This window comes from Phaethon aethereus (genome assembly GCF_964289735.1).
Source record: "Phaethon aethereus genome assembly, chromosome: 6".
In the NCBI taxonomy this organism is placed as follows: Eukaryota; Metazoa; Chordata; class Aves; order Phaethontiformes; family Phaethontidae; genus Phaethon; species Phaethon aethereus.
In genome coordinates, this window is record NC_138580.1 from 12,463,634 (window position 1) to 12,490,434 (window position 26,801).

The window sequence follows — 26,801 nt, forward strand, 5'->3', positions numbered from 1 at the left end:
GACAAGCTAGAATCATAAAATCATAGACTTCCAGAACCTTTTGGTTGAAAGGGACCTTTTAAGGTCATCTATTCATGTGTGTGTCCCCCACAATAATATCTTCAACTAGATCAGGTTGCTCAGAGCCTTGTGCAACCTGACCTTGAATGTTTCCAGGGATGGGGTGTCTACCACCTCTCTGGGCAACCTGTGACAGTGTTTCACCACCCTCATTATGAAAAATTTCTCCCTTGTCTCTAGTCTAAATCTACCCTCTTTTAGTTTAAAAGCATTACCCCTTGTCCTGTCGCTACAGGCTCTGTTAAAAAGTCTGTCCCCATCTAGCTGGAGTACCAAACAAAATCTAGAGCTGTGACATCTAGCTCTGAAAGGGCTAATGAACCCACCTTGGTGTGGATACACAGCAAATAGTTTCCAGGGAAGTCTAGGGAAGTTCTACAAGCAAGGATGGTGATTTGGTTAAAACATTAGTCTGTGGGATGGCTTTGTTTCCAGGCTCTGTTATTTTGGCCTGCAGAGGGGTTTTGACACAAGGTAGGGGAGGGCAGAGCTTGCCCAGGCATTTGGACAAGTTGTAGTTCAACCAGCAAGGCTGCATCCTAATCATACACTCATGACTGCCTTGGCTCTGCTGTCCTAACAGATAGGTGGGCTAGTGAGCAAGCAAAGAAATAAGGTCAAAGATGAAAATCTGACTCCAAAGAAATCAAGGGCAAAATACCATTAACCCAAGTTGGACTGGAAATTCATTGCAGCAACCCAGTGAATAACATACAAAACTTAATGAGTAGAATCACAGTTTCAAGTACAATATACACTGCCAAAGAGTGAATGTCCCTCAGTTGCATACTGCTATACATATTGTAAATAGAGCTCTCCTGATTATTTAAATGAATTTCTTTCATCTAATCTGTGGCTTTCATTGTAGTTAAAAGATAACTGAATGAATGAGTACAAATATCAAGTAGATTCCAGCAATGTGCCAGAGAATTCAACAATAGAAGAAAATATAATAAGTATTTTTCACATGATGCATACATAAATTGTACTACCCCTTCCAACAGTGGATTGTGCAGGTCAGAAGTATAGCTAGGTTAAAAATAAACACCATGCAAATCTGGTCCTCAAATAATCATCATATACATTGTTCTGGGTACAGCTCTTTGCTCCAAAGTCCCAACACAGCTGATTAGCAGCTAGAAGAATGGCTGGAGAACAACCACTCTTTACATTTCCCTTTTTTTCACTCTTTCCTGGGCAACTGCTGCAAGCTGCTAACTGTAGCAGGTTATTGGGCAAGATGGATTTTTTTTTTAGCTGAACTAGGCCGACAATTCCTATTATTTTGTCACTGTGTGAGCCTTGACTCACTATTATATAAGTCACTGGTTTATATCCTTTGGAGTTAATTGGTTTGAAAGTCTTTGAATTCTATAACCTTATAAAGCTACATCTCAGCCTCCTGCTTTGCTCTTCCATAAGAAATGTGCCAGAGAACACTGGGATTTCCAGAGATGCTTTTGGGACAGTTGGGTGAAGAATCCTTACAATGTGCTGGAGTTTGCCATGCATTTTGGCTGATGACAAGCTGTCTGTTTCCAACTGAAAAGAATAAATTCCCTCTTGTAAAATGGCCAAGCTCTTCAGTGAGACATCTCGCTGATGTCAGCACTGCCAAAGGCACGACAAAGCCTCAATATTCCTAGTTTGCTACACGTGCATTTTAAGGCCAGATTCTTCCATCTGGGTACTAAAAAATGTGGGGAAAAGGGAGCAAAAATGTCGTCTTCTAGGAAGTGGGTTAGAATCTCACTACTGAGATAAAATTCTTTACCCTGTTTGCACCTTCAGAGGTGTTAAATGTTCATGCAAGTTGGAAGGTACTTTTCTCCATAGCCTGCTCCCGTAAAAATAGGGAAACTATACTTCTCTAAATATGCAAAACGTGAGATCTCTTGGTCTACCAAAACTCATTTTTAGTCCTAAATTCACACTTGTCTATTCTCCTTGCTCCATCCAACGTACTGGGAAGAAACTTGCCCTACCTGCCCTGACCCCACATTCATAGTAAGTGTTTTTGTGGAGTATGCCCTGGTGCTAAAGATCAGCTCTGTTTGTCTCAGCTATTTATAATAAGGCTCAAAACTCTGTGTGAACTGCCTCTCTGTGAGTTTACCAATAAAAGGCACATCTATATGTATGCTGTGTGGTCAAAACACTGCTGACTGACCACAGTCCACCACTGAGTCTTGAATGTATTGAGGGAAACTACAAACAGAGAACATCTGCTCTCTGGAGGAGTGTGTCTGAGCCAGCCTAGAGCTACGTTTCTCAAAGCGGTAGCTAATAGGCTTGTCTGTTCTGAAATTTAGGAAATCAAAGGCATTTGTTAAAATATAAAATTAAATAAATAAGGAAATATAAATAAAATAAAAATAAATAAGGAAAGAAGTATTTATTTCATTATTACTCCCTACAGCCATGTGGGTTGCAAAGTCTTCATGCTGATGGGCAAACTTCTCATGTGAAAGACTCCAATAATCATTTCCCAAATTAAATTTGGACTGTAACACATGCCAGGGAGCAGGTTGCCCAGAAAAGTTGTTCAGTCTCCATCCTTGGAGGTATTCAAGTTCAGACTGGATAAGCATTTGAACAATCTGGTCTGACCTTATAGTTGATCCTGCTTTGAGCAGAAGGTTTTAAGACCTTCCTGAGGATACTTAAGGTCTTGGGTTTATGCTTTCATTTGTCAAAGACCTTTCTTCACAAAAAATAACGTCATTTACTTACCTCCAACCAGAGGACAAAGGACTGAGCTTATTTGCCAGGATTCAAATCAGAAATGAACCTGCTATGATTTAAATCCTGAGTCCTAGACTGTAAACTATAGATGGGTATGATTATTAGAAATTATTTTTAATAATGATTTTTAGGGGGAAAAAATCTACCCTGCATTCCTTTGAATTTGGCTCCTAAAGTCTTAAATTTCACTGCTCACACTGTCAGGCTTAGGCTTCAACTGCAAGCTTAACTGAACTGACCAGGGGTTCTGACACTTGAAGACTTTGAATAGTATATGATTGGATGCAGTTTGGGCCATGGGAAAAGATGCTCTTGAAAGAAACCCAACTTTATTCTAAGGATTTTTTTTTCCTTTGTGATTTTAATGAGCATCAATGAACAAAATGTCCATTACACTCAGCCTCCAGTGTGAGCTGTTTGCAGTCCACACACCAGGTGCAGAGATATGTAGTCAAGTTAGAGGACACCTGTTAACTGATGGGCAGTGCAGTGCGGTGATGAGTAGACAGCACTGAGCCACAAGGACTGAATCTTGAGTTTCACATTGATTCATTGTGTAACTTTGTATAAGCACTAACAATACTGGGAGACCTGCAGTAGAAATGAGACATCCAAGTTAAGCAACGTCTGCTTTTAAAGGGTTGACTGATCCCAAAATGTTCATGTGGGTTCTTCTCTATTGTTATGATTAGCTCTCTTAAATAAGCAATTTCATTGGCTGTGTGATCTCTCTAGGGAGATTTTGCAAGAAGTTTCTGCTCCAAAACAAAAATGGCCTGATGTGGGACTGAGCTAATGATTTTCCAAACACTGTGTCAGATTAAAGTGGACTTCTGTTGCCAAAGCTATATTAAATGAGCCAGTGATGAGCTTAGTGTAAGACAGGACTGATTTAGGCAAAGTAGAACCCTCACTCCACAGTGCCAGCAAGGAATATTCATTCCTTTTCTGCCATTTATTATACATAGATGTATATGGGTACATTTACCAAATTTCTGGTTCTGAACATTTTAGCTCTATGACAGGAATACCCCAATCTTTAACCGCTTTTGAAAAAGAAACCTCGTTTTCATACCAGCTGAAGCTAGATACTATGACAAAGAGTCAAAAGAATAACAGAGTATTCAACAAGGAGAATTTGGCACTAGAGAAGTAATCTGTTCTGCAGCTATGCCACAAGCTTCCTTCATGATTTTGGGCAAACTGCTTCATGTTTCCATGCCTAGCATACAGGAGTTTTCTGATGATCAGTGTTTGGTGAATACTTTGGATACTAGTGACATCTTTTACTTTTGTTAATACAGACGTTAAAACGCAAGAGGGCTGATTTTGATCAACTTTCTTTGTCTTTTATAAATCCTTTAAATTTGTGTTTTTCCTGGTGTGGTATTGTATAAAAAAACCTATCCTGGTGATTAGTGAGCTATATGATAGATGTATGCAGAAGAATAAGAGTGATATCATTATACCCTGAGAGGCCTAAAGACAATTGTTGTGGTGTTTTTATTACCCTAAGCATCTGTGCACATACTATGTACTGTGTCCTCATGCACTATTGGACAGTGATAAACCAAGTACTTGACACTTACATACAAGCATGTTGCACACAGGCATGCAAGTAGTATAACATGAATTCACTACGTAATACCTGCTCCTCTGCATGAGGTTCTGATTCTGTACTTGAGTTGGGATGGAGAAGTTCTTTTCCATGACGAATATGTTACTTCTTAGTAGAATCTGTAGAGTAGAGCCTTTCCAAGCAAAAATGAAAAAATACAAGTTTAGCTTGGAACAAGATCTGATCATCACTAACTCCAATAGCCATTGAATATAATGGTAGGATTATTAATAGCTTATATGAAGGGCCTGGGCCTGGTTCAACAAGTGACATACATGCATGCTCTATTAGCATTAGTTCTTTGCCCTGAAACTCTGTTAGAAGGAAATGTGGTAGCATAACCAACAGTTCACAGTGGCACTATCAGCATTTTTTCTGAGTGCCTGAGAAGTCTGGCACAGTGCTAGCCACTCAGACTGAGTGGATCCAGCAGTGGTCAGAAAGTGTGTGTTCTTTCTCTGGGAAAGCAAGTGCAGATATCTGTAAGCAGATAGAGAAGCAGAACAACCATAGACATTTCTACAGAGAATACCACAGCTCAGAAGTACTAACATGAATGCTTCTGAAACTCCGTCTTCTTTTTTGAGAAGCATCAGATTATATCTTGCAGTATCCATGTGATTCCCTGTTTACAGTTAGGGTCAAGAATGCAGTGAATTTCCTAAGAATATGTGGGTGGACTTGGTCTCTAACCTCTAGCCTTTTAAATTCTTCTGGATTGCTGGAGGATTTTTGTCACCAGTTTTATGGTTAAAGGTCAGCTAGACTGGTGGTTAAGGAAGAAATGTCTTACGCTGCTGTTGTTGCTGCTGCTGTTGTAGTTCAACAGTGTTGTAACCTCCACTGTCAGCCTCCCCACTAATGTTTGGTGGCAAAACTCTGCAGCTGCGTCAAAACTACATTGTCACAGCAAGATAACAATGTATACATTGGAAAAACAATCTTTGAGGAAAAACAGCTTACGTTGCCCTATGCATCAGTGTCGGTACACTGATCCAGATTTATTCCCTGAAGGGACATCTTGTTTCAATGTCATTTCTGTTAGGAGAAATTCCAGTAGAACTCCCTGCTTAGTTATTTTTCCTGATACTTATCTTCACCTTTTTTCAGGTGAAGGAAAGGAAATATCATGACAGTATTTCTCCCAACAAAATTCCTGTATTTTACCTGCTGTTAAATGCTAAGAATGTCTTAGTGACTAGGAAATGATTCATCATGACTTGTGCACACGAACATGGGGTTCCTAAGGACCCAGATTAACCCCAGTGGAGACTTGGAATCTGCTGATAGTCTTACTGGGGAAAGTCCTAAAATTTATTCTGTCTTTCAGTGGACAGGTATCAGAGCTCTAATTCAATCAGTTATCAAACCAGACACCTAACATGTAGCACATGAGTAATCCGAATTGCTTGTTGTCTCAGGCACAGGAGCAGATGGTTTAGAAAAGGGACTCCTGACAATGCATTATATATTTGTTTGTTCTATTAGGCCTGTGGCAGAAGGAGATGTTCTTGTGCTGAGGGCATTTGCGTGGGAGTGGTGAGCTCTGGTTTCGTTCCCAGCTCCATTCTCCTGTGTGCCCTTGGGCAAGGTCATTTTACTTTTATGCCTCAGTTACCCCGACTGGTAAAGTGGGAACAACAGCACGAAGCAGTTCTCTGGGCCTCCAGTATTTGTGAGCTACTTTATCCGCAGGTCTCAAAAGGGCAGTTTTTAAATAACTTAGTTTTATGTCAGTTGTTGGGAGCGGCAATATGGTGAGGCATTACGCTTCGAGGAGGCTAGCAGCAGTCCACAGTGGAAGTATTACAGGGAAGCAGTGAATTTCAAACTCTGGTCTCCTGAGCTGACTAACCTTGTCCGTGTGGTCCTCGGCTCTGCAGGGGAGGCTGTTTCACTAGGATAAAATTTCTGTGCCTTTCAACTTCTGTTGTGTTGTTTTGCAGGAGAATGCAGGCCGCCTTTTCTAGTTTAATTTTATGATAAACCTATGGTACACTAACATCCAGAAGGGCGCTAGTGGGTGTTACAGGGTATTAAGGGGTATCTCTACTTACAGCACTCCTCTCCCTTGGAAAAAAAGCTGCAGGGCATAGTTTTCCAAGCAAAGCAGAGAGGTCTGCCATGACCCCGAGCTGTCAGCAATAATGCAGAGTTCAGTTATGGCCTTTTATGGTTTCGCTTTTCTCCTGCTGATGAATTTCAAACGAAAGCTTTGCCAGTGCTGTCGGCATGGACAGTGTTCAACTGGCTTTTGCAGCATATTAAATACCTTCTCTGGCTAAACAGCTTGTGGAATGGAATTAAATTGTTTCTTTCTGTCTGTTCTCTATCTGGCAGACAAATATCACAATAGCTAATAATAGTATTATACAGTAATATGATAACTGGATTTAGAAAGAAACCAAACCAATTTTGAGAACAGATAAAGAAAACTACTTCAGAGACATTGCTTCAGTGCTGCCTCTGTTCATAAAAGAAAAACAACTTTGTTCAGAGGCTGTGGTTATACTGTTCTCATTTTTCAGAGGCTTTCTACTGGAACAGCATTGCTGCTTAACTGTCCACCAGAGCCCTGCAAGCTCTGAATGTGCAGCAAGCCCTAGCGCCTTGCTTTGGCTCACTGACCCTCACATCAAGTAGCAGAACTATTTCCATTTCCCTGCGCTCAGTTAGATAAGGAGATTGCTGCCTTTTTTGGTCTCCTGGAATGGTGCTTGTGTTCTGCAGGCTCTGTAAACTGAGCCATGTGGAGAACGCAGGGAGATCTGGATAGCACGGTTTCATGTTATGTGGGTGTCCTGTATGAGCTGTGGGTTCACCGCCTATGCAGAAAGAAAGTCCCTTTCCTTATCAGGAGGAATTTTGGGTTACACACCACTGAAAAAAAGGCAAGGTCCCCAAGTCAAATCTGTCTCATAAATAGCAATGATTTAAAGGCTGAATATGCTTATGCTTTATCTGTCTCAGAGTGTACAAATACAAATTAATTCAAGGCTACTCCAGGCTGTACATCAAAACCTGTTTACCAAAATATTTCTGAGAATTTGTCTGAGGAAGGAGTGCAGCTGAATTCAGTTTGGGAGTAAATAAGAAGTGTGCGTTTCAATCCTGGTATGGTCTTAAATGTGGCTTATACATTTCATGTGAGGCCAGCTCATGACCTTACCATCTGCCCTAAGGAATGCATGCCACAAAGAATAAACTGGAATCTGACCTCCTTGTGCTGGGGTGGTGGTAATTTATGTCTCCCTTTGTTGGGAAGTAAGGTTTTTTTAATCTGTGTCTAGTCTGCTGGAAGACAAAGGAAGGAAAGCAGTAGAGCCCTGCTTCACATCACCACCACTCCCCTCTTACTGCCCTGTGCATGGTGTGTAGCACATATGAATTGCTGCTGCTGTTTCCTCTGTGCCACTAGTGTCAGTGACTTTATGCAGTCTCTGTTCTGCTGTGCAGAACAGTCCCTGAGGCAGGCTTGAGGCCAAATTAGCTGCTTGTCCATCTCCTTTGCTTGCCACTGGGCTTTGGGAGCCAGCTCGGGGCAACCCTGCTGATATTCCTAAAGAGATTACATAGGGAGCTTTGTGCTTGAGTCGCCCTTAGCTTTTAACTGTCCAACCTCCAACTATCTTGTTAGCCTCTGTAGTCATGCTATTAGGCAAATGAGGTGATCATGCATCCTAGTAAAAGAGGTGTAAGTACTATCGACTACAAAGCAGGTGAAGTTTGTAGGATTCTGACCAAGTTCAACAGGACTGTGTGGATATAGCCAATTTGACTGTGACAATCTAGAATATCATAAAGTGTAGCAAAGTCTTGATTTTGGTGTTACATGCATGCTCTAAGTTAGCCAAGACTGGAGTGGTCCTAGTTTCATATAGTTAAGACATCTTATGGTGGAGAATAGATACATATTTTCTTCTGTTGCATATAATAGTCAAACTGAAGTTAGAGCTCAATATTTTAAATTAATTGCTTCCCCTATAGAAATGTTCACAAGGAGCAGTGTATGTTTGGATGCACTCCCTTTCTTCTAGTTCACATGTTGGCTTCTGGCTATGGTTTGCTCCAGAACAGGAAGAATAAAATTGTGGTCCAATGAAGCCTAAGTATGTGTGTGTAAAAGACTGCACATGTCATGCAAATGAAATATTGAAGGTGGGCAGCTCAAGGACATTAATGGTCAAAATGGACAAAAACCACTAAAACAGAAGGACAAAATAGAGAATTGTGCTTGACTTCCACACCCCTCCTCAACCCACTGGATATTTTTATTGGAACCAGTTAACTGTGCTGATAGAGATTTCATATTTCAGAAGGGAATGTAGTTTGGCAAAATATCCTAGCTTTCAATAGAGTCAGCTGAATAAAGGGTAACCTTTAAAATCCCTATAGAATAAACTGTTGAGAAACAAAACAGACACATGGAGAGACCATCTGCAAACTCTCTGAATATGCAGAGCTGTAGAATACCATCGTCTGATATAAAATAATTTTTAAGCATGGTAAAATGGTACATATACATCTGTCATATTAAGAAAAAGCAAAGATTAGGCTTTCATTCTTGTTTATGATCTCCCATAGCAGCTACTACCCCAGTATATATACATGGAGCAGCTCTGCAAGCAGCGGCACATGGTAGACTTCAAAAAAAACCATGCATCTTTCTGGCTCAAGAGAGTCCTGCCAGGGTTGCAGGTTTTCATCTTTGCCTACAGGGAAAAATTTATTAGGAAAGTAGAAATAGCCCTAGGGCTGGCAGATACTTGACTAAAGCCATGTAGCATTTTCTTTACTGTTGATGTCCCCTTGGCCATGAATGTTTTCTCTCCAGTGCTCACATACCTAAGCCTTGCTTCTGTAAACTATGCTGGCCAAATGGAGTGCAGTTATCTAGGTGAGTCATGGAAAAAGAGGTCACTAAGGTAACTGTAGCCTAGGCAACTCATAAATCATGCCCAGAGTTTCATTTGGGAACAGAAGTGTGTTGAAAGTCAGCAAAAAGAGACTGTATTTTCATGTCCTGCACGGGAAGCAGGCTACTGTGCTCTGCAAAGACTGAAGCATATACATTCTTTCCTTCTTCAATGTAAAATTCAGTGCAGATCATTAAAGTTAACACTTTTTTTTTTTCCCAAACACACACATACTGTCCACAGTTAGCTGTGTGCATAGCAGATGTCAGAGAATCTGCACTACTTTGACAAACCCAAACAGATGCCTGTGTAAGGTGGTAGACTACTGGCTTGGCTTTTTCTTCAAAGTATTTTCCTCTTGCTATCTGTTTGGATTTTAGGATAAATCAGCTGCTACTTATCCAAGTTCTTCTATCTGCATCTTGAGATGATGCAATGATGGTTATATGTGAGGAAAACAAGACATACAGCTAAATATTCTTCGTCTGTACTGACTTTGAAGAGAACAGAGGTAGCATCATTCCCTACAAGGTCAGCATGGATAATAAGTTGTAGTGAAAAGAAGATGCTGCTGTCTGACTAAAATCATACAATCCCTGTGTGCCACGCAACCAGCTCTCTGGCGGCTGCTGTAGTATTGTACAAGAGTTCTGTTGTTGTGAATGGTGTGAGCATTGGATTCGCACTTCTTGCAGCTCTGAGGAGCCTGGGGCAGGACTAGTACAGGGAAGAGGGGTGCTGCTGTTCAGGCAACAGAAGATCAAGATTCAGTTCTCATCTTTGCTACAATCTCTCTTTCTAATCTTGGACAGATCATTTAACCTCTCTGTGATTCAGTTCATGATATCTACACTATAAATTAAGGCTTGTTTAACTAGTCCCTTTTGTTCTGCCAGAAAATGAGGCAAGTAAAATGTGACAACTAAGCAGGGCAATAAGCCATTCCAGAGGTTAAGGACATCTGGTCTCTGGTTTTTGTGTTTAACAAGAGATGTACTGTATAATGATGACTCCTAGTGGAATGGTGTTTTAAGTGTTGCCAAAATGAATAAAGATAACCTAAGTTCTGGCAGTCTCTTTTTTCTTCCGCCTGGGCATTCTCATGCTGAATGCGGAGGCAAATCCTTGGTGCCCATCTCCCTTCCTCCCTCCCAGTCTTTTCCCTCATACTTAAAAGTTCTATTTATATACCTTCTGTTTAAGTTGTGTGGGGAGATAAATTTTCCATCACAACTGAACTAAAAGCAATTACAAAATTTTTTTTCAGGGAAATCATTGGTCAACAGAACTTGCACACTTCCAAATAGTGAACTGATACTTAAATGTCTTGATCAGATTAGACTACCACATTTTCCCTCTTTATAAGTAAAACCACAGCAGTCAGAGAAGTCCATCTGTCCAAGAACTAAAGGCATGTTTATGGCAAACTGTGGTTATTTCTGTCTGCTCAGTGATTTTCCTAGGAATGATAATTTGAGTATGAAGAGATAACTGATATAGTCTACCACAGTAAGGCTTTGATGAAGGTCATCAGCAGTTTTCCCCAGCATTTGGATGTTTTTATTGCTGAGAGAGTGACTATGTTTTTTTGGCTGGTTTGACAGCTCTGCCTTTCTTAAGGAGAAAGTGATAATGTCCATTAACTGTTTTAACCAGCAAAATGGGACAGGATTTTATCAGTCCATGTCCAGTATAACCATGTTTGTAGCATCTCACACTTTCTATCTTTTTGTTTTCATCTTCTGTCATTTTATCCCATCCTTTGATTTCTCATTCAACCTTTGGCCACTAGTTCATCCAGATAAACATCATCATTATTTTGCATGTTTTGCTAGATTACTTCTGAGAGGATTATTCCCAAGGAAGATATTTGTTCCCTTTAAAGTCTTTTGAAGTGCCTAACTTCCATAATTATTTTCTTAATCAGTAATTTTTTTTAAAAGTTAACATTTTTCTATCTTAGGAAAACATTCATTTCAATAACTTCAATGACTTTGAAAAAGTCATATAACTGCAAGGGTTTCATATTGTGTTGGATGTTTGCATAGTTGGTTGCTCATCTGCACACCAGGTTCTGGTGATATTGGCTCTATTCATGCAAATAAGGACTGTGGGAGCAAGCCTTCAACTGAGGAAAACCAGAAGTTTTTATCTTCCACCTCCCCAACAATTTCCAAAATGCACATGAGATTTCAAAAATCTCAATATTTAAATGATGTATTCTAAGTTGAATTCCTTTTTACCAAAAAGTGCACTAGGCTTCCAAAAACTTCACATAGAAAGACAAAGTTGTCACCCTTCAAGGTCTGTGTTTCTGCACGAACAAACTGGTTTTGGTATCTCTGATTCCCGTGTAGAGTCGGATGAACAGCACGTTTTGAGGCTGTGAAAGGCTAGTAGTGGCCCTGAAGTACAGAAGCAGATGAAGGGAGCTGGAGAAAGAGCACCACAGCTGTGATGACTGTTACAGGCGTAAACCTCTAAGGAAGTTCACCAAGGAGTGATTTGCACTGTTGTGAGATTTGATTTCACTACTTGCAGGCATAGCTGCGACTGGTTTTAGTCTCAACAGTTTCTGTAATGATAGCTGTGAAGGGCATTAGGCTTCAGCCTATGCCTTCAGCAAGCTGCCCAGGGAACTGAACAGCCCACGCTGAGGCGCACGTGGGATTGTCATCCATGTTTAGCTAATCCAGGTACATCTATCTGTGCTGCAGTTGTTCCTTTTTCCTGTAGTACAGATCTCTGAAGCAGAGCAATGGCATGGAGAGAAAAGGGCTGTTAGCTAGGGCCAGTAATACCCTAATGGAAGTCCTACCTCTTACCTTCACAATGTCATCTAATGCGCTTTGCATATATGTTTTTGCAGATAAGCCAGACCCGCCTGCCGGAACACCTTGCGCATCAGACATACGGAGTTCCTCCCTCACTCTCTCGTGGTATGGTTCCTCTTACGATGGTGGAAGTGCGGTGCAGTCCTACACTGTGGAGATCTGGAACTCAGTGGATAACAAATGGACAGATCTCACTACCTGCCGCAGCACCTCTTTCAACGTGCAGGACCTGCAGGCTGATCGGGAGTACAAATTCCGTGTGCGAGCTGCTAATGTGTATGGCATCAGTGAGCCCAGTCAAGAATCTGAGCTGGTAAAAGTTGGAGAGAAACAAGAAGGTTAGTTTTTAAGAGGGAAAAAAAAAAATCTAAATTCAATTAAACAGTATCTGAACTGTTTCTCAGTGAGGTCAGGCAGCTGTACACGCTCCTTCACATGTGTCTCTCTGCAGTGAATGCTTATGCTGGCTGTAAGTGTGCTGAAGTCCCTTTGCAAAACTTCATGCGGGTGTCTGAGCATATAAGTTTTGCATGCATCCAGTGTGAAAGCTTGGCTTCCGGGATCCCAAAACCCTGCCTTGTGAAAGTAAGGCTCCTGGCTTGCTGTGCGAGTGCTGGCTGGCAGACTTCTGTAGTTCAGTGCACAGGTAACAGGAGATGAAACCTTTCACACGTAAGTTACACATTCAGACTGCGCCCAGTTGGAAAATGATGTTTGGTGGTTTACCTGAAACATACTGATGGATTCATTACAGTTTATACTGGACACACCGTAGAAAAACAAGCCATAAACACTATCACAAATTTGCTTTTGGAAAAAGTAAATGTCCTTGCTGCTAGCCAAGCACTGGATATGCAGCAGAAACTGAATTAGCCTCTCATAACTAATTGTAGTTCCCATGCTTCAAATCCCAGCATGGTAGAGCACCTCAGTCCTGTTGCCCCTAGTAGACCAATCTTGTGAATTCAAGGCTATCTAACTTAGCATGTTGGTTTTGCAGCATTATGGGTGCTAAAAATAATTTTTAGTGTTTTTGATTACAGTTGCAAGTACTTGTAACAATATTTTTCAGTATCTTTTGCCTCTTATTTTTTGCTTAAGATCTTCTCAAAGGACTCATGGGAAGCTCTGGAGCATTTTCAAAATTATTCAGAAACTAGTACCAAGAATTTACACACACACAAAAATGAGCATGATTTTTTAAAAACAGATATTGAACACATATTTTTGTGCACACCCACGTCTGCCTACTGTGCAAGGATCACTTTGATAGTCATACCACACCAAAACGTCCAGACCAAGAATAATGTATTTTGCCATTTTTCCTGTCTTTGAGAAGTGGACTGTGTGTTGCATCTCTCCCTCCTTACTTATATATGCAGGGCTTTGGAGTTTTAAGTGTCTCACATAATCCTTGCGACGGTATCTTCTATTGCCACATCAAGACAAAATAATAGCAAAGTGGTGCAGCATTACACAAGTGTGTAATCCTCTCAACAGACATTTCCAAACAAAAGTAAATCATATTTCTCTTTAATTGCTAGATTCAGAGAAATTACTTTATTTTAAAGATTTAAAACCTGATCTATGTCAAGATGCAGCTTCTCTTCAAAGGGGGAAAATACCATTAAGAATAGCAATAAAATTGAAAAGAAGCTAGACGGTTCTGGCTCTTCAGCTCCCTGTGTTTGAATTCCCTCTTTCTTTAGTTTTGGGATAAACACCTTCTAGACTTGGGGACCTGACTCTTCCCTACATTTGTTTTTCCTAGAGCAAGCACTACTTGTACTGGACCAAGAAAACATGCTGTTTTTCTTTCTAAGACTGACAGTTTTCTCACACAGTTTTAATACAAAAAGGCTAGAAAGTGTATGAATCATTGTGATACATATAAAAACAAACGAAAAAAAGTTGTTTTGAGTGAAAAGAAAATGTATTTTGTTTGCCGGAGGGTGGGTTGTCTTGGTGCTTTCAATGCCAGGGCTTCATGATTTCAGTTCTTGATACTGCAGCTAACGTGCAGAAAGGGCAAGTCATATAAATCATGATTTTTCAAGTGTGTGAATATAGCTGGTGCTTTAATTAAAGGCAGTGGAAAACGCATGTGTTCAGCACCTCTCCAAGTCAGGACTGAGCTGCCATCTATTCAAACGCTTAGTTGAGTAACTAGGGATTTTCCATTGCTGCCAGAAAGACCGATTACTGATTTTCATACTGCGGTGGGCAGTGCACATTAGCAATCTCAACAATAACCTTAGTGAAGAAAGGCATGGCTAACTTTTCACTATGCGTTTAAAGAAAACAGCTACTAAAATAGGGTTGTAAGTCACAACAGATTAAAGTAGGCATTGCCATGTTTGAGGAAAATTTGGTACTGTTGACTCACTTCTGAGAAAGGTTTTAGCACAGCTACTCAGCGCTTACCAAGCTCGGATATGTTCCACTTATCTAATTTAGTCTTCCACTAGTGGACCAATATGTTTCTATTTCACGGCTTCAATATAATGTCGTTGCAGAACCAGGAACTGACTTCCTTGTCTAATCAGTATTTGGCAGACATTAACTACTGGCAGCATGGTTGGGATCAGCTCCCTTATGCAGCCCTTAAAAGGGGAGGAAAATGTGATGTGCTTTATGCAAGTGTGGTTTCTAGCTGAGGAAGATCTGAGGACAGCTACCCCCGAGTGGGGAGGGCTCGCTTCCCTCCCTGCTCCTCTGGTAAATTGCTGCAAACCAGCTAGTCTGTGCTGGGACATAAAAGGGTTGCAAATCCAGAAAAAAAGAGAGAAGAGCCTTAGTAGCTGATTATATCTACTTGATTGACTTTTCTACTAGAATACAGATGCAGCATTATGTGTCGGATGTGGTAAGATGATGCCCATGCGTCAAACCAGCTATCTGCTCACGCTGCACCCCTTTCTTCTGTTGTTTTCTTCTCATCCATTGCATGTAACTTTATACTCTAAAGCACCTAAGAGCGTCATGTTGCATTAATGTTTCCTAACATAAATCTGTTGACACAGTGGGGATAAATCACTTGGTTAGGCTTGCACTCTACAATGGCAAAGTGCAGCTTCAGCAGATAAAGGGAGGATTGTACAGGTCACTGTGCAACTGCCTTTGCAGTTTCTCAAATTACTGGTCGTAGCCACAGGTCTTAGGAGCAAGCCCAAGCAGTATAAGTAATATATAACAACATTCCAGCTACAACCCTTTTCCCCTCATACCTGCAGGCAACATAGGGAACAGCACACAAATCAGTGCTACTGACAGTTCATGCACATGAAAATTAAAAATAAAGATCAAGACACTCAGGCCAGCTTTTACTCTGTCTTGTGTCACTGGGCTTGCCAATATCTCTGCCTGCCTTTGAGTATGCCTGCAGAACTGAGGCTCTGTTTGGATCTCAATGATTTCAAAATTCAGCCATGCTCAGGGAAGTGCATGTTGTCCAAATTTTCTAGTCATCTTGAGTCTGAAAAAATTGTCTGGATGCTTTGCAGAAATCTTTTCATGTACAAACTTGCTTTACTTTTGGCTTTGCAATCGAAAAAATGCATAGAAAAGCCATAAAAGGATTTGTCATTGAACCAGAAATGTTGTTATTGATTTTAATATTTTAAATTTATTTTCTATTTCACTAAGGCATTCCTAGAGCTATTTATTAGATGACTTTGAACTGTATGCTGATGTTTCTAGTAGGCAGGTATAATAGACAAGTACTGCAAAACACATGAAATTGATTTATTAAGAGATGCTGACAAGATTGTGATTGTGTAGTTAATAGTCGCGTAGAAGTGGTGAAGAGATTTTAATTATGAAGTTAATGCTCAAACTCCCTAACTGCTTTTTGCTGCCTAGCCTTAGGGTCTACCAGTTGGCCATGTTACTGTGAATAATTTGACTACCTTATGTAAATACCCTATCCTATAGAATAAGTTATTCATGCCTTTTTATTTTCATCATAGAACTTAAAGAGGACGAAGTGGAGCTATCTGATGATGGTAAGAAGTTTATATTTTAATCAGGAAAAATGCAAATCTGTGTCTTTAATTCATGTTTTAAGGAGGTTTTAATCACGGTCCTTAACACTTATTTGTAGAAGGAAAAGAAACAGCGGTCGACTATCGGACGGTTACTATCAACACTGAACAAAAAGTTTCAGATGTCTATAATATTGAAGAAAGACTGGGATCGTAAGTACTGTATTGTGCTTTTGAAGACACGGAATTTTCAAGGCTACTAGTCAATTATAAAGATCATGTGCATTCATTCTTTGATGGTGTCTTGCACTTTCAACATTCCAGCTGGGCTCCTCTGTTGCAGTAAAAATGGATTTTAACACATGTTGGCCTCCACTCCATAAAGATCAATTATCAATTGATAATTTAAAATATGCACTACATTCATTTCTGGCAGGAAAAACAGAGCCCACGAATGAATAAAGCTAAAGGATTTCATTCGTTGTTCCATGTTCTAAAAGCTAGCTGAAAAACAGGTACACATTGTGTGCTTGCATTTCCATTACACCCATTAGTGGTAATAAGATTATCCTGCCCACAGGCTAGAATCTCTGTTGACAGCGGTCATAATCCCAGGAGCATTAATAGTATTGCTCAGTGAAGGTCAGTGATTAGCCTGGCTGTGTTTCTCAGTGCTCAAACTCGTGGGTGTGTGAACTGCATGCCATGATAAGCTTTCGGTGATTTGTGCTGCTGGTGGAGCTGAAGGCCACGGGATCCTGTATGCTGCCACTAACAAATCTTGATAAGTGTATCGTAGATGTAGAATTGTACATATACAGCATTGTGAAGTAGTAGTCCTGAAGCCTCTGGCATTCAGATTCTGATTTCACCTATATCCTATACCTGAGATGTCTCCTGTCTGCTGCCCCTTCAGAGGTGTATGACCTATAGAAAACCGTGTGCAGAAAAATTTGAGTCACATGAATTAAAGCCTGATAGGAGTCCATTTTTTGAACCCTCTTACATAAAACTTGCTAATTGGAATAGCAGGGTATCTCTAAATGTGGCATTCATTCAAAAGTTCTTGCAGAATACTCTGGACAAAATCAGTACATAACAGTACTTGATATGAAGACATTTTTATTTCAGAATGGAGTGGTTTCACTGGAATGTATAGTAAAATGTTGTTATTCATTGTGGCCCATACATTGCAAAAACATTTTATGGAAATAGTTATATATTTTCAGGGGGAAATTTGGACAAGTCTTTAGGCTTGTTGAAAAGAAGACTGGAAAAGTTTGGGCAGGAAAATTTTTCAAAGCATATTCTGCTAAGGAAAAAGAAAACATAAGGGATGAAATCAGCATCATGAACTGTCTACATCATCCAAAACTTGTCCAATGTGTAGATGCCTTTGAAGAAAAAGCCAACATCGTTATGGTCTTGGAAATGTAAGTATAAAGCAGATCACACTAACAAAGCTAATAATGTTGAAAATAATTGTGCATACAAAAGTAGCAACTTACCTAGACATGGGACTGCCGAAAGCTTTGGCATCTGCAGGGCCTGGATGGTTTTCACATCTTGCAAGTGCTTTCCAATTAGTTATCCAACTTGTTTAAACTGTGTAAGTGAATCTGTGTTGTATCTCTTAAAAATCAGTGAAGATGTGTTACAGTCTTTATTGTCTAGTTTGTGTGGTTTTAATCAAATACATATGGTGTTTTTCTGCAGCTCACTCTTCTATCGCCAACTTGGGAGGGGAGAGAAAAAAAGTTAGCTGCAGTTTGGGCATTTAGAACCAAAAACAGGTATAAGGAGGAGAAAAAAAAATTTTTCTTTAGGCAGTTCTAAACATGTTTTAAAGAAGCTTGTGTCAAATTTCACTTAAACACTGATCAGTTGTCTCTTGCAGAGAATTGAATGTTGGTGCACAACAGATAGTAGGAGAGAAAGATACACTTGAGAATGCAAATGTCTAAGCTACATTCTAAGAAAACTGTTGAATTTCCACGGAAAATTCACCCAGGCAAATTTATAGTACCTCAGAGGTACTGGGAACACTTCAATTTTCATCAAGTGCTATATCCAGTTTTTATATTTTTAAGAGACCTTAAAAGATTAGTCTGATGTGTTTTTCCTACAACAACATAAATACTCTGATTGCAAAACATTTATTTATAATAAGGGAGTGCTGTCTGAAAAATCTCCACAGGTGAACACAGTGAACGTTCTAAATCTGGATCAGTAGATGAGAAAGATCGGTTACACTGGCTGTTTCCCCAAAAAAACTAATTAAACATTAATTGATCTGGCCCTAATGTCAATACATAGATTCTCCATGATGGTCCAGGTGTAGCAGTTGTAGAAGGGTTTTTCTCCTTTACTTGAAAGTCATCGCACCCTTCGTCCAAAGCTATACAATTAAGTAAAGCTGAATTTGAAGACAGCCAATGTTGCTGCCCTGGTTTTGCTGAGTAAGATAGCAACACTTATTTTTACCTCTCCGAAATCGTTTGCCTCGATCTACTTATGCCACACCACTGTGGGAAGTAGCAGAAAAGCACCACAAAAGCAGTGTTGTAAAGCATCTCGCAGGGCTGTGACTCGGGTATCTTTGTACTTCAAGATAGTAGATATTTACAGAAAAAAGAAGGTTCAGAACATGCTCATGCACCAGAATTCATTATAAGAAAACAATCTGCACAGCGTGGGATGGCAAGTAATGGTCAGACTTCAAAAACAATAATGACCAACGTGACTAACGTACATCATCCATAACACACCTGCTTAGTGTGAATCCCATACTTGTGGCAGTAGCAGCTGGAAAGAAAATGAAACCCTGATCTGTCCCGATGTTTTTCCCAAAATGTTACATCAGCCACTGTTCTACTGCCATCTCTTTGTGCGCTGTCTGCTGCAAGAAGGAGAAGTGGGTTTTTTGCTGGCTGGAAGTGCTGAATAAAATATAAATTGTTAAAAGCAAAAGAGACTATATGTCTAGTTTGCTTGCTTGGCACTTGCCTAGATTATGTGCAAACTACTATTGCACTAGTGTATGTCAGAGACTGGATTGCCATTATACAACCTCGGTACTTATGTGCAAGAAGGCGCTTTTATTTTTAGATTCAGCAGTTGAGCAAGTGGATGACGGGAAGGGAAGGGAGCCCTACTTAGCTTGGAATTGGGAGCTGGCAGACCTAATGGAAAATGAAGAAATGTATAAAGAGTTTTGAATAGCATATGGCTTTACACTCCATTAGTTCCCCCCTGCAAACAAAGGGGGTTTACTTTTTAAAAATATAGAAATGTGCAATCAAATGTAAGGTAGTTTTGCTAAACAGTCTACTTAGGATGTGATTTTAGTTTGGAGTGGCCACCTTTTCTGGCTTTTGAACCCCACTCTGAAACTTCCACAGAGTCGAGTGCCATAGCAGGAGGGGTTCTTAAAGCAGCACACAGGCAGGCAGTAGCACTCTGTCCCTGCTCTGCAGCAGGTCTGGGCAGCCAGATGCTTGTGTGACACCTTCACGTCAGATGACTTGGTAGCCCCTGTACTGTCACATCTTTCCTGGCTGACACAGTCCCAGCACGGCAACTGCATCTGTATTTCTGGCCAGCCACTGACGGATCATTCATGGTTTGGCTGTTAAGCTAATATTTCTTTGCATATCAAAGACGTTGTGGGGAATACCTTAAAAAATTCTTGGTATCCAAGCTATTCTCTATTCCCATCAGAGTCTAAACACATGTATTTCAAATAAATGGAGCTCTCCTGCCATCAATATCCTTTTAAACTAGATTTTCAGCAGTGACTGAAATTTAGCAGCTCCCCCCTCTACTCAAATTAGACCTATTGATGATTCCTGATATTCATCCCAAATTTTTCATTTTAATTTTATTCCCCTTTCTTTCTTATAACTTTTTGAATTGCACCCTCTCTCCTTTTAATATTTGTCATGCCACTATTTTATGTGGCTTGATTTCATCTTTCTAATAAATTCAGAATTTTTTATCATTCATTTAGATTCAAACACTGTTATGATTCAAATCACTTGATGTGCTCTTCCCTGAAAACCCTTCCATCCACCTATTTGCTGGAAGTCAGGGGTAAATCTCAGGCATTTCCTTTTCAAGTACAGCGATGTACCTGTTCCACAATAAGAATCTCAGTGAAAAAAGAATATTTGAAAAATAGTAGCATGTTGTTAATGGCATTCAGTACTGGGAGCTAAGTGCCTCAAAGTTTTTACATACTTCAGATAATCAGTTTATTTGGACATAGATCAGAAGAATATTATTGTATTGCAAATTAAGATTATTAAAGCAACATTTCAGCAGTAAACTCCATTCATTTGGTGTGATTTAAGTTGGCACTAAGGTTTTTCTCTTTTTTTTTAATAGAGATCTATTAAAATGCAGGTGAGTATTTGCCTGGGCACCTCCAAGTGAGATTCTTCCCACTGTTGCTCCATGACCAAAACCTTATAATAAAATATTTTTTAAATGCATATTCTGTGACTCTATAGACAGGAATATTTTCCTCTGTGACCTTATGTGACCTCCTCTGTGACCTTCAGAAGACTGAAAAGAGGAGAATCCAGAAAAGAATGAGAGATGTAGATTCTGAACTAGTTGTGACTGTGAAGAAAGCTGACTTCTCCTTCTGTGTATACATAGAGCCTAACCTACATTGGTTCAATTCAGCTTCCTAACCTGGCAAAAATAAAACTGGATTTGGCTCAGGATGCAAAAGTATGCTTTCTGTAAATGCAACTGCAGTTTAATCTAATGAAGTTACCAGAGTGTCTAGAGGTCCCAGGGTAAAAACAGCATGGAGATGTATTAACAGTAGTTAGTTTCCAAATAATATGCTAAAAAGTGGTGCTTGAGACAATGGTACAACTTCTGAAAAATTTTCACTCTAGGGATCTGAAAAGTATGACACTTTTATAGTAAGTCATCATTATCTATGTTAAATAGTCAAAATTGACTAGTACTTTTTACTATTAGGATGGTTATCATTTGGAATTGCAGATTGCTCCAGATATAAACATTTTGCATGCAGATGTTTTCATAAACACCTCCATAGTGGTTAATGTCTTACTGAAGATCCCCGACTCATCAGAGCTGTTTATTCAACAGCTCTAGCCATATTATTGGCTTTATGTTATAAATGTGTTATAATCCAGCATAACCTCTCAGTTTGTCAAGCGTACACTATTCTTACTATTTTCATGTCAATAGGAAACTGCAGTAGCATTTCTAATTATATACTTTCTGAAATCTTATAGCCAAAGCAACAAATGTGTCCAGAACTCCAGATGTTTCCATTTCAGTTAGTACACAAGGGATATAATCATATATCTGACAACACTGCAAGGCCAGTTTTCAGTTGTGTATTTTCTTTCTGTAACTGAAGTGTGCAATTACATTTGGCCATAAGCACGAATGCTGCAAAATATTAAGCCATATAAAGACCATGGAGCATTTAATTTAGAACAGATTTCTAAAGCAAAGCTGCTCTTCACCATTTGGTCCTTTCTGTACGGGTCATTCACTCACCGCACACAAAAAAAAGTATTTCCCATCTTCAGACACAAGCAGATAAAACAGTGAGTGATTATTCAGAATTTAAAAAAAAAAACAACCAAACAAAACAAGCCACAACTTCAATTTTCCTTTATTAAATCTAGGTTAAAAAAGTCCCACTCTAGTTCCACAAACAGTTCAATCCAGGAGATTCTACCCTGGAAAGTCCAATTATTTCACATCTTAAATAAGCATAAAAATGGAACTGACCTATGGGGAGTGTGTGATGATGGCTCAGCTAAAAATACCAGCACTGAAAGCTTTGTGGTTTATATCCTTGTCCTGTCACAGCTAAGGAGGAAATTCCCTCTGAGCTCACTTGGGTCAGTAATTTACCCTTTGAGCTTTGCATTCCAGTTAACCATATCATTTGAATTCTTCCTTCTGCAGACTTTCTTTGTCATTCTCAGTCTCTCCCCAAATGTTTGCTAATCTACTAAAAATTTTGTCCTCTTTTCCTGGGACCCATCCCATGTATTTTAGTTTTCTTTATTTCTAAATTACATTATCTGCAGTTGTGTAGTGATGGAGCATAGGCGGGAAGGAGGCAGTGAGAAACCTGAGCTTGTAGTCTGGAGGGGTGTTATAAACACGTTGGTGGAGTGATAATCACACGGCGCATGCTTTGCTGACAGGTACAGGTGGCTGAATCCTAAAGACAGGATGTAAATCCAGCTACATTCCTACCACCTGGGACAACACTATGACTGTTTCACAGTCCTAACCTGGGAAAGAGATCCAGAATGGAAAAATCTATTGATTTATACCACATACAAGAGGTGATTCTTCCTATGTGATCCTTGTATGCAAAATGCCATTGCAAAACATAGAGTGCATCCTGAACTGACTATTGTGTGTTTGAACTATCTGTATTTGTGTAAAGGAAATAGTTTGATTACTCCCAAAATGAAAAAGCGACAGAAGTCCTCTCTTTATTCTGTCTTTCATAGGGTTTCTGGAGGAGAACTCTTTGAACGAATAATTGATGAAGACTTTGAACTGACAGAGAGGGAGTGCATTAAATATATGAAGCAGATTTCAGAAGGAGTTCAGTACATCCATAAGCAGGGTATTGTCCACTTGGATTTGAAGCCAGAAAATATTATGTGTGTCAACAAGACCGGTACAAGTATCAAACTCATTGATTTTGGACTGGCAAGAAGATTAGGTAATGACTTTTCTGCCTATTTGAGTATGACGTGGGGAAAAGGGCAGGATAGGCAATAATTCATACTTATTGTTATATTCTTTCATGTATAGAGAGTAAATAAAGGTGCTTCATACAAATAGTTCTGGTTTTGGGAAAAAATGGAAAAGGAGAAAAAAATAAGACATTCAAGAGTGAGAGTAGGGCATCTCATCTTCAAGAGGAGTTTGCAGTGAAGTGTATGCAATCTACATATCTGTTTCTATACATAGAGTATCCCGGCAGACTACAAGGTAAAATACACAGTCGTTAGTAATGGTAACAAATGACAGGAAACCATAAAACACTAACTCTCTAACTGTAAAAAACAGAACAAAACCTTGATCTTCGTGAAAACTACAAATCCATTAAACCTTTGCAACAGCAGGAGTGAAGGTGATGTTCTAAAAGATTTTCAAATATGGATAATTACATTCAATTTACACTTACCCATTAGTTTCATCATTTCTTATCCTAAACAGCAGTATATTGTTCTACATGTTAAACATGGGAGGAATTCTGTAAAGACATTTGTTTTGGCCATGTTCAATAATAGCTTAAAAATAAAGCAATGGGACTGGGGAAAAAAAAGTTCCATTTGACAAGCTCCTCCTCTTCCTAAGGTGTTTTCAGCTGCTTCCTATCATTCATTTTGGACTAAGCTTTCCAACATGCTCTGCAATTTGAAAGCCAAAAACCTTGGAGGGTTCTTGTTTTCGTATTGCTCAGTGTTAATTCAGCTCTAAAAAGCAGCCCTTCAGTTGTGTGTGTTAGTGTTAAACAATACCAGCATCACACACTGATCTTTTTTAATCTTGTATTTTCACAAGAGAAAAAAGAATCATTCCAGGAATTAAAAGGAGATAAAATACTTTATGAAGCTGTTATACCGGGAGAGCTGAGATTTGTGGCTCTTCTGCCATTAAATTGATTGGGACAACTCATATGAATTGCTACTCTCTGTATAAAAAGGCCCACAGCTAGATCCTTCATTGTAATCTTTTGCCTTCCCTCTTTAAACAAAATTATATTTGACACTTATTAAAAAGTAGAATGATTATTTTTGTAAGAGTACAGTTTGGAATTACAACCTTCTGGGTTTTGTTATCTGCCTACATGCTGCTCATCCTACTTCTTTTGACACTTAGGTGACAGACTACTGTATACCCAAGAATATAATTTTACTAAAACAAACCAAAAATTGTATGTTGAATGAACAGGGGAAAAGAAATCTGCTTTTCAGATTTTTAGATGATGTTCAACTCCAAAAGAGTATTACGTGACTCTTGGTCACATGGATGCTGCGAACTCAGAGAGAAGGCTTTTTTTTTTCATTCATTAAAAAAAGAGATCATTGCCATTTATTCTGTTCTTTCAGATGATTTCTATACTGAACTTCTATACATTCTTTCTATACTGAACTGTTCTTTCAACAGTTTAAAGCCAATAGTTTTCTGGGAGCATGAACTGGATTTTACTCTTGTTGAGGAAACAGCTGAAGTGTTAAGTAAGTTTCAGTGCTGAAGTTTTTGTTATCAGAGGCGTGTGAAAGACTTCATCCCATGATGTTCCAGCTGTCAGGCTGAAAACTATACATTTACTGCTGAAGTGAGTGGATTTCACCAACAGATATAATGTAACCACAGAATAGCCTTTTACAGAAATTTCTTCAACTTCCTTTTCAACTTCAAACCACAGCTAAACCCACATTTAGCAAAACGAAGATCCTATTTTCAGTAGTCTGTTCAGATCCATCAGCTTTTCCATTTTTCTGTTAATGTTGTGGCATCACTGTATACTGCACGGCTGACGCTAGCTTGTGAGCTGCTACAGTCATGCCATGTGTAGGAAACCTCTAACCTATATATAACTTTTGATGTAGAAGGATGAGAGCTATGGGTACTGACACTGATTTTTATTTTACAATACTGTATATTAATTTGGCTTAATATGTTGCTGATTCTTGCAAAGCTACATTATAGGTATTTGCTGTTTCTTTCATCAGCCTGCCGTTCCGGATAACTCGGGATGTGTGGCATTTCTGTAGGAAGATAAAATGCCCTCCCATTCCATGCCCATAAAGCAAAAACACTGTGTTAATCATGAAGACGTTAGTAACATTTTGGCTGAGATGTTTTCCAAAAGCAGAAAACAATTTTTAATGCTTCATTTACTGACAAAAATCGCTAAGAACATTTTTCACTAAGTGTCCTCTTCTTGCCAGTTGTCTTACACGGTGCACTGAGGGCATGTTCCTCCACCTGGGTTCCTTCAAGCCTTGTGATATTGAAAATGGCTGTCAAATTCACTTTCGCTTTGATGTGGGATTGGAGCCCTCATACTATGGACCTGATGCTGACTGAGCAGACACTGCTCAACCAAAGGACTGACGAAGGGAACAGTGACTGATTTTGCACTTCAGCTTCTGACAGTTACTTTTAACTTTTTGTAACTAGTGCAAACTAATGCCTTTAAATAGTCGATGTTTTGATGAGTTTTAAAGAAATTAGTATCAGCTCCTCTGCAGTCATCTGCTGCAGCTAATTAGTTCTCTTACACTGTCAGGAAATACCAAAGCTGCAGTGGGATATTTTCCTGACCTTTTTTGGTGTGCTGAGGAACACACGTAGAAAATTCTTTAAGATAAACTTCTTGAGGAGAAAAGAGAATGTTTTTTGAGTACTGTAAAGATTTTTTTAAAATCAGTTGATTATACACAGAGTCGACAACAGTTTCCAGCTAGCTTGTCAGCTTTCTATCTGAACTAAGGGATATTCAAACAGAGATCCTCCTTGTGTACTAAGCTTGTAAACATCTGGGTAAAGATTGGACATATTATTGCATAGAAAAGGTCTAATTCTTTTATTTTCTTTTTCTTTTATACACAGAAATGCTGTACCAATTGTTTCACACTCTATGCTTTTATTTTTTTTTCAAAAAAACACTTCTCTGACCCATGGGCAGCACATTTCATACACCAGCTTCTTGCATACACAGTGGCTCATGGTAGTTTACAGAGAGCACAGAAAAGCCTCCAAACTTGGATGTGAAAATCTGAGCTTGAGATTTGGACTATCATGATGAAGCTTTTAGAAAAATAGGTTCTTTGTGACAAATTTCAGTAATTTTTCATAAGGACAGTTGGAAAAAAAATGTAGGCGTTGACCTTACAAAGGTGGCAAAAGGGAAGATAGGATCTTAGCCTTCCCGTTTGTGCTTGGAAAAGGAAGGGTGATCTCTCACTCCTCATTGCTGTTGTGGAGAAGTCATTGCCCTTGTTTTAGGCTAAGTCAGTTCAGATTGGATATTACGAAAAGGATCCTACTTTTATGGGTAAGAAAACTCTGGTTATGTGAGTGTAGGGATGTTGTGGAATAGCTTTTGAATGTGCTTTTTAAAGGCTAGTCAGACATCTGTCAGGAAGGTCTTGATGTTGGTGAACTTGCATGGGAGGATCTCAGTGATTTCCTGGGGCTGCTCCGAGGCGTTCTTCTGTCTCTTTCTGTCTCTAGAAATGGGCACTCTCTGCATGGAGGGGTGTCTGAAAGCAGGACTAATGTGAAAATGAGGTTTCCGCAATTTATTTACTATCACCATTCCTGAGCGGAGCAAAAAGTGTTCCACAACATTTAAAATGGGGAACTGGCATGACTGTGCTTAAAAGATGCCTCAAGCATGCTGTTCAACCATTAGGCAAGTTATTAACCCCATATATCCTTCAATTTTGATTTGGTAAATTGGGGATTTGCATACCTCAGAAGGGTACTAACTGAGGCGTATGATTACATTTTATGAAATGGCTTAACAGCTTTCAATGGAGGTGACTGTAGGTGTGGAGTCAGTATTGGGACTGACTATAGAGCTGCAAATCTCTGTACTTGTGGT

General features: G+C 39.4%; 1 protein-coding gene across 1 annotated transcript in view; it reads left to right on the forward strand.

Annotated features, from left to right (window-relative positions):
- Positions 1-26,801, forward strand: part of MYLK (myosin light chain kinase) — a 156,131-nt gene that overhangs the window by 113,536 nt on the left and 15,794 nt on the right. The window contains exons 21-25 of the mRNA XM_082001360.1: positions 12,209-12,511; positions 16,142-16,177; positions 16,276-16,369; positions 17,386-17,589; positions 22,681-22,898. Of these exons, the coding sequence (XP_081857486.1) occupies positions 12,209-12,511; positions 16,142-16,177; positions 16,276-16,369; positions 17,386-17,589; positions 22,681-22,898 (855 nt within the window). The remainder of the gene's footprint in view (positions 1-12,208; positions 12,512-16,141; positions 16,178-16,275; positions 16,370-17,385; positions 17,590-22,680; positions 22,899-26,801) is intronic.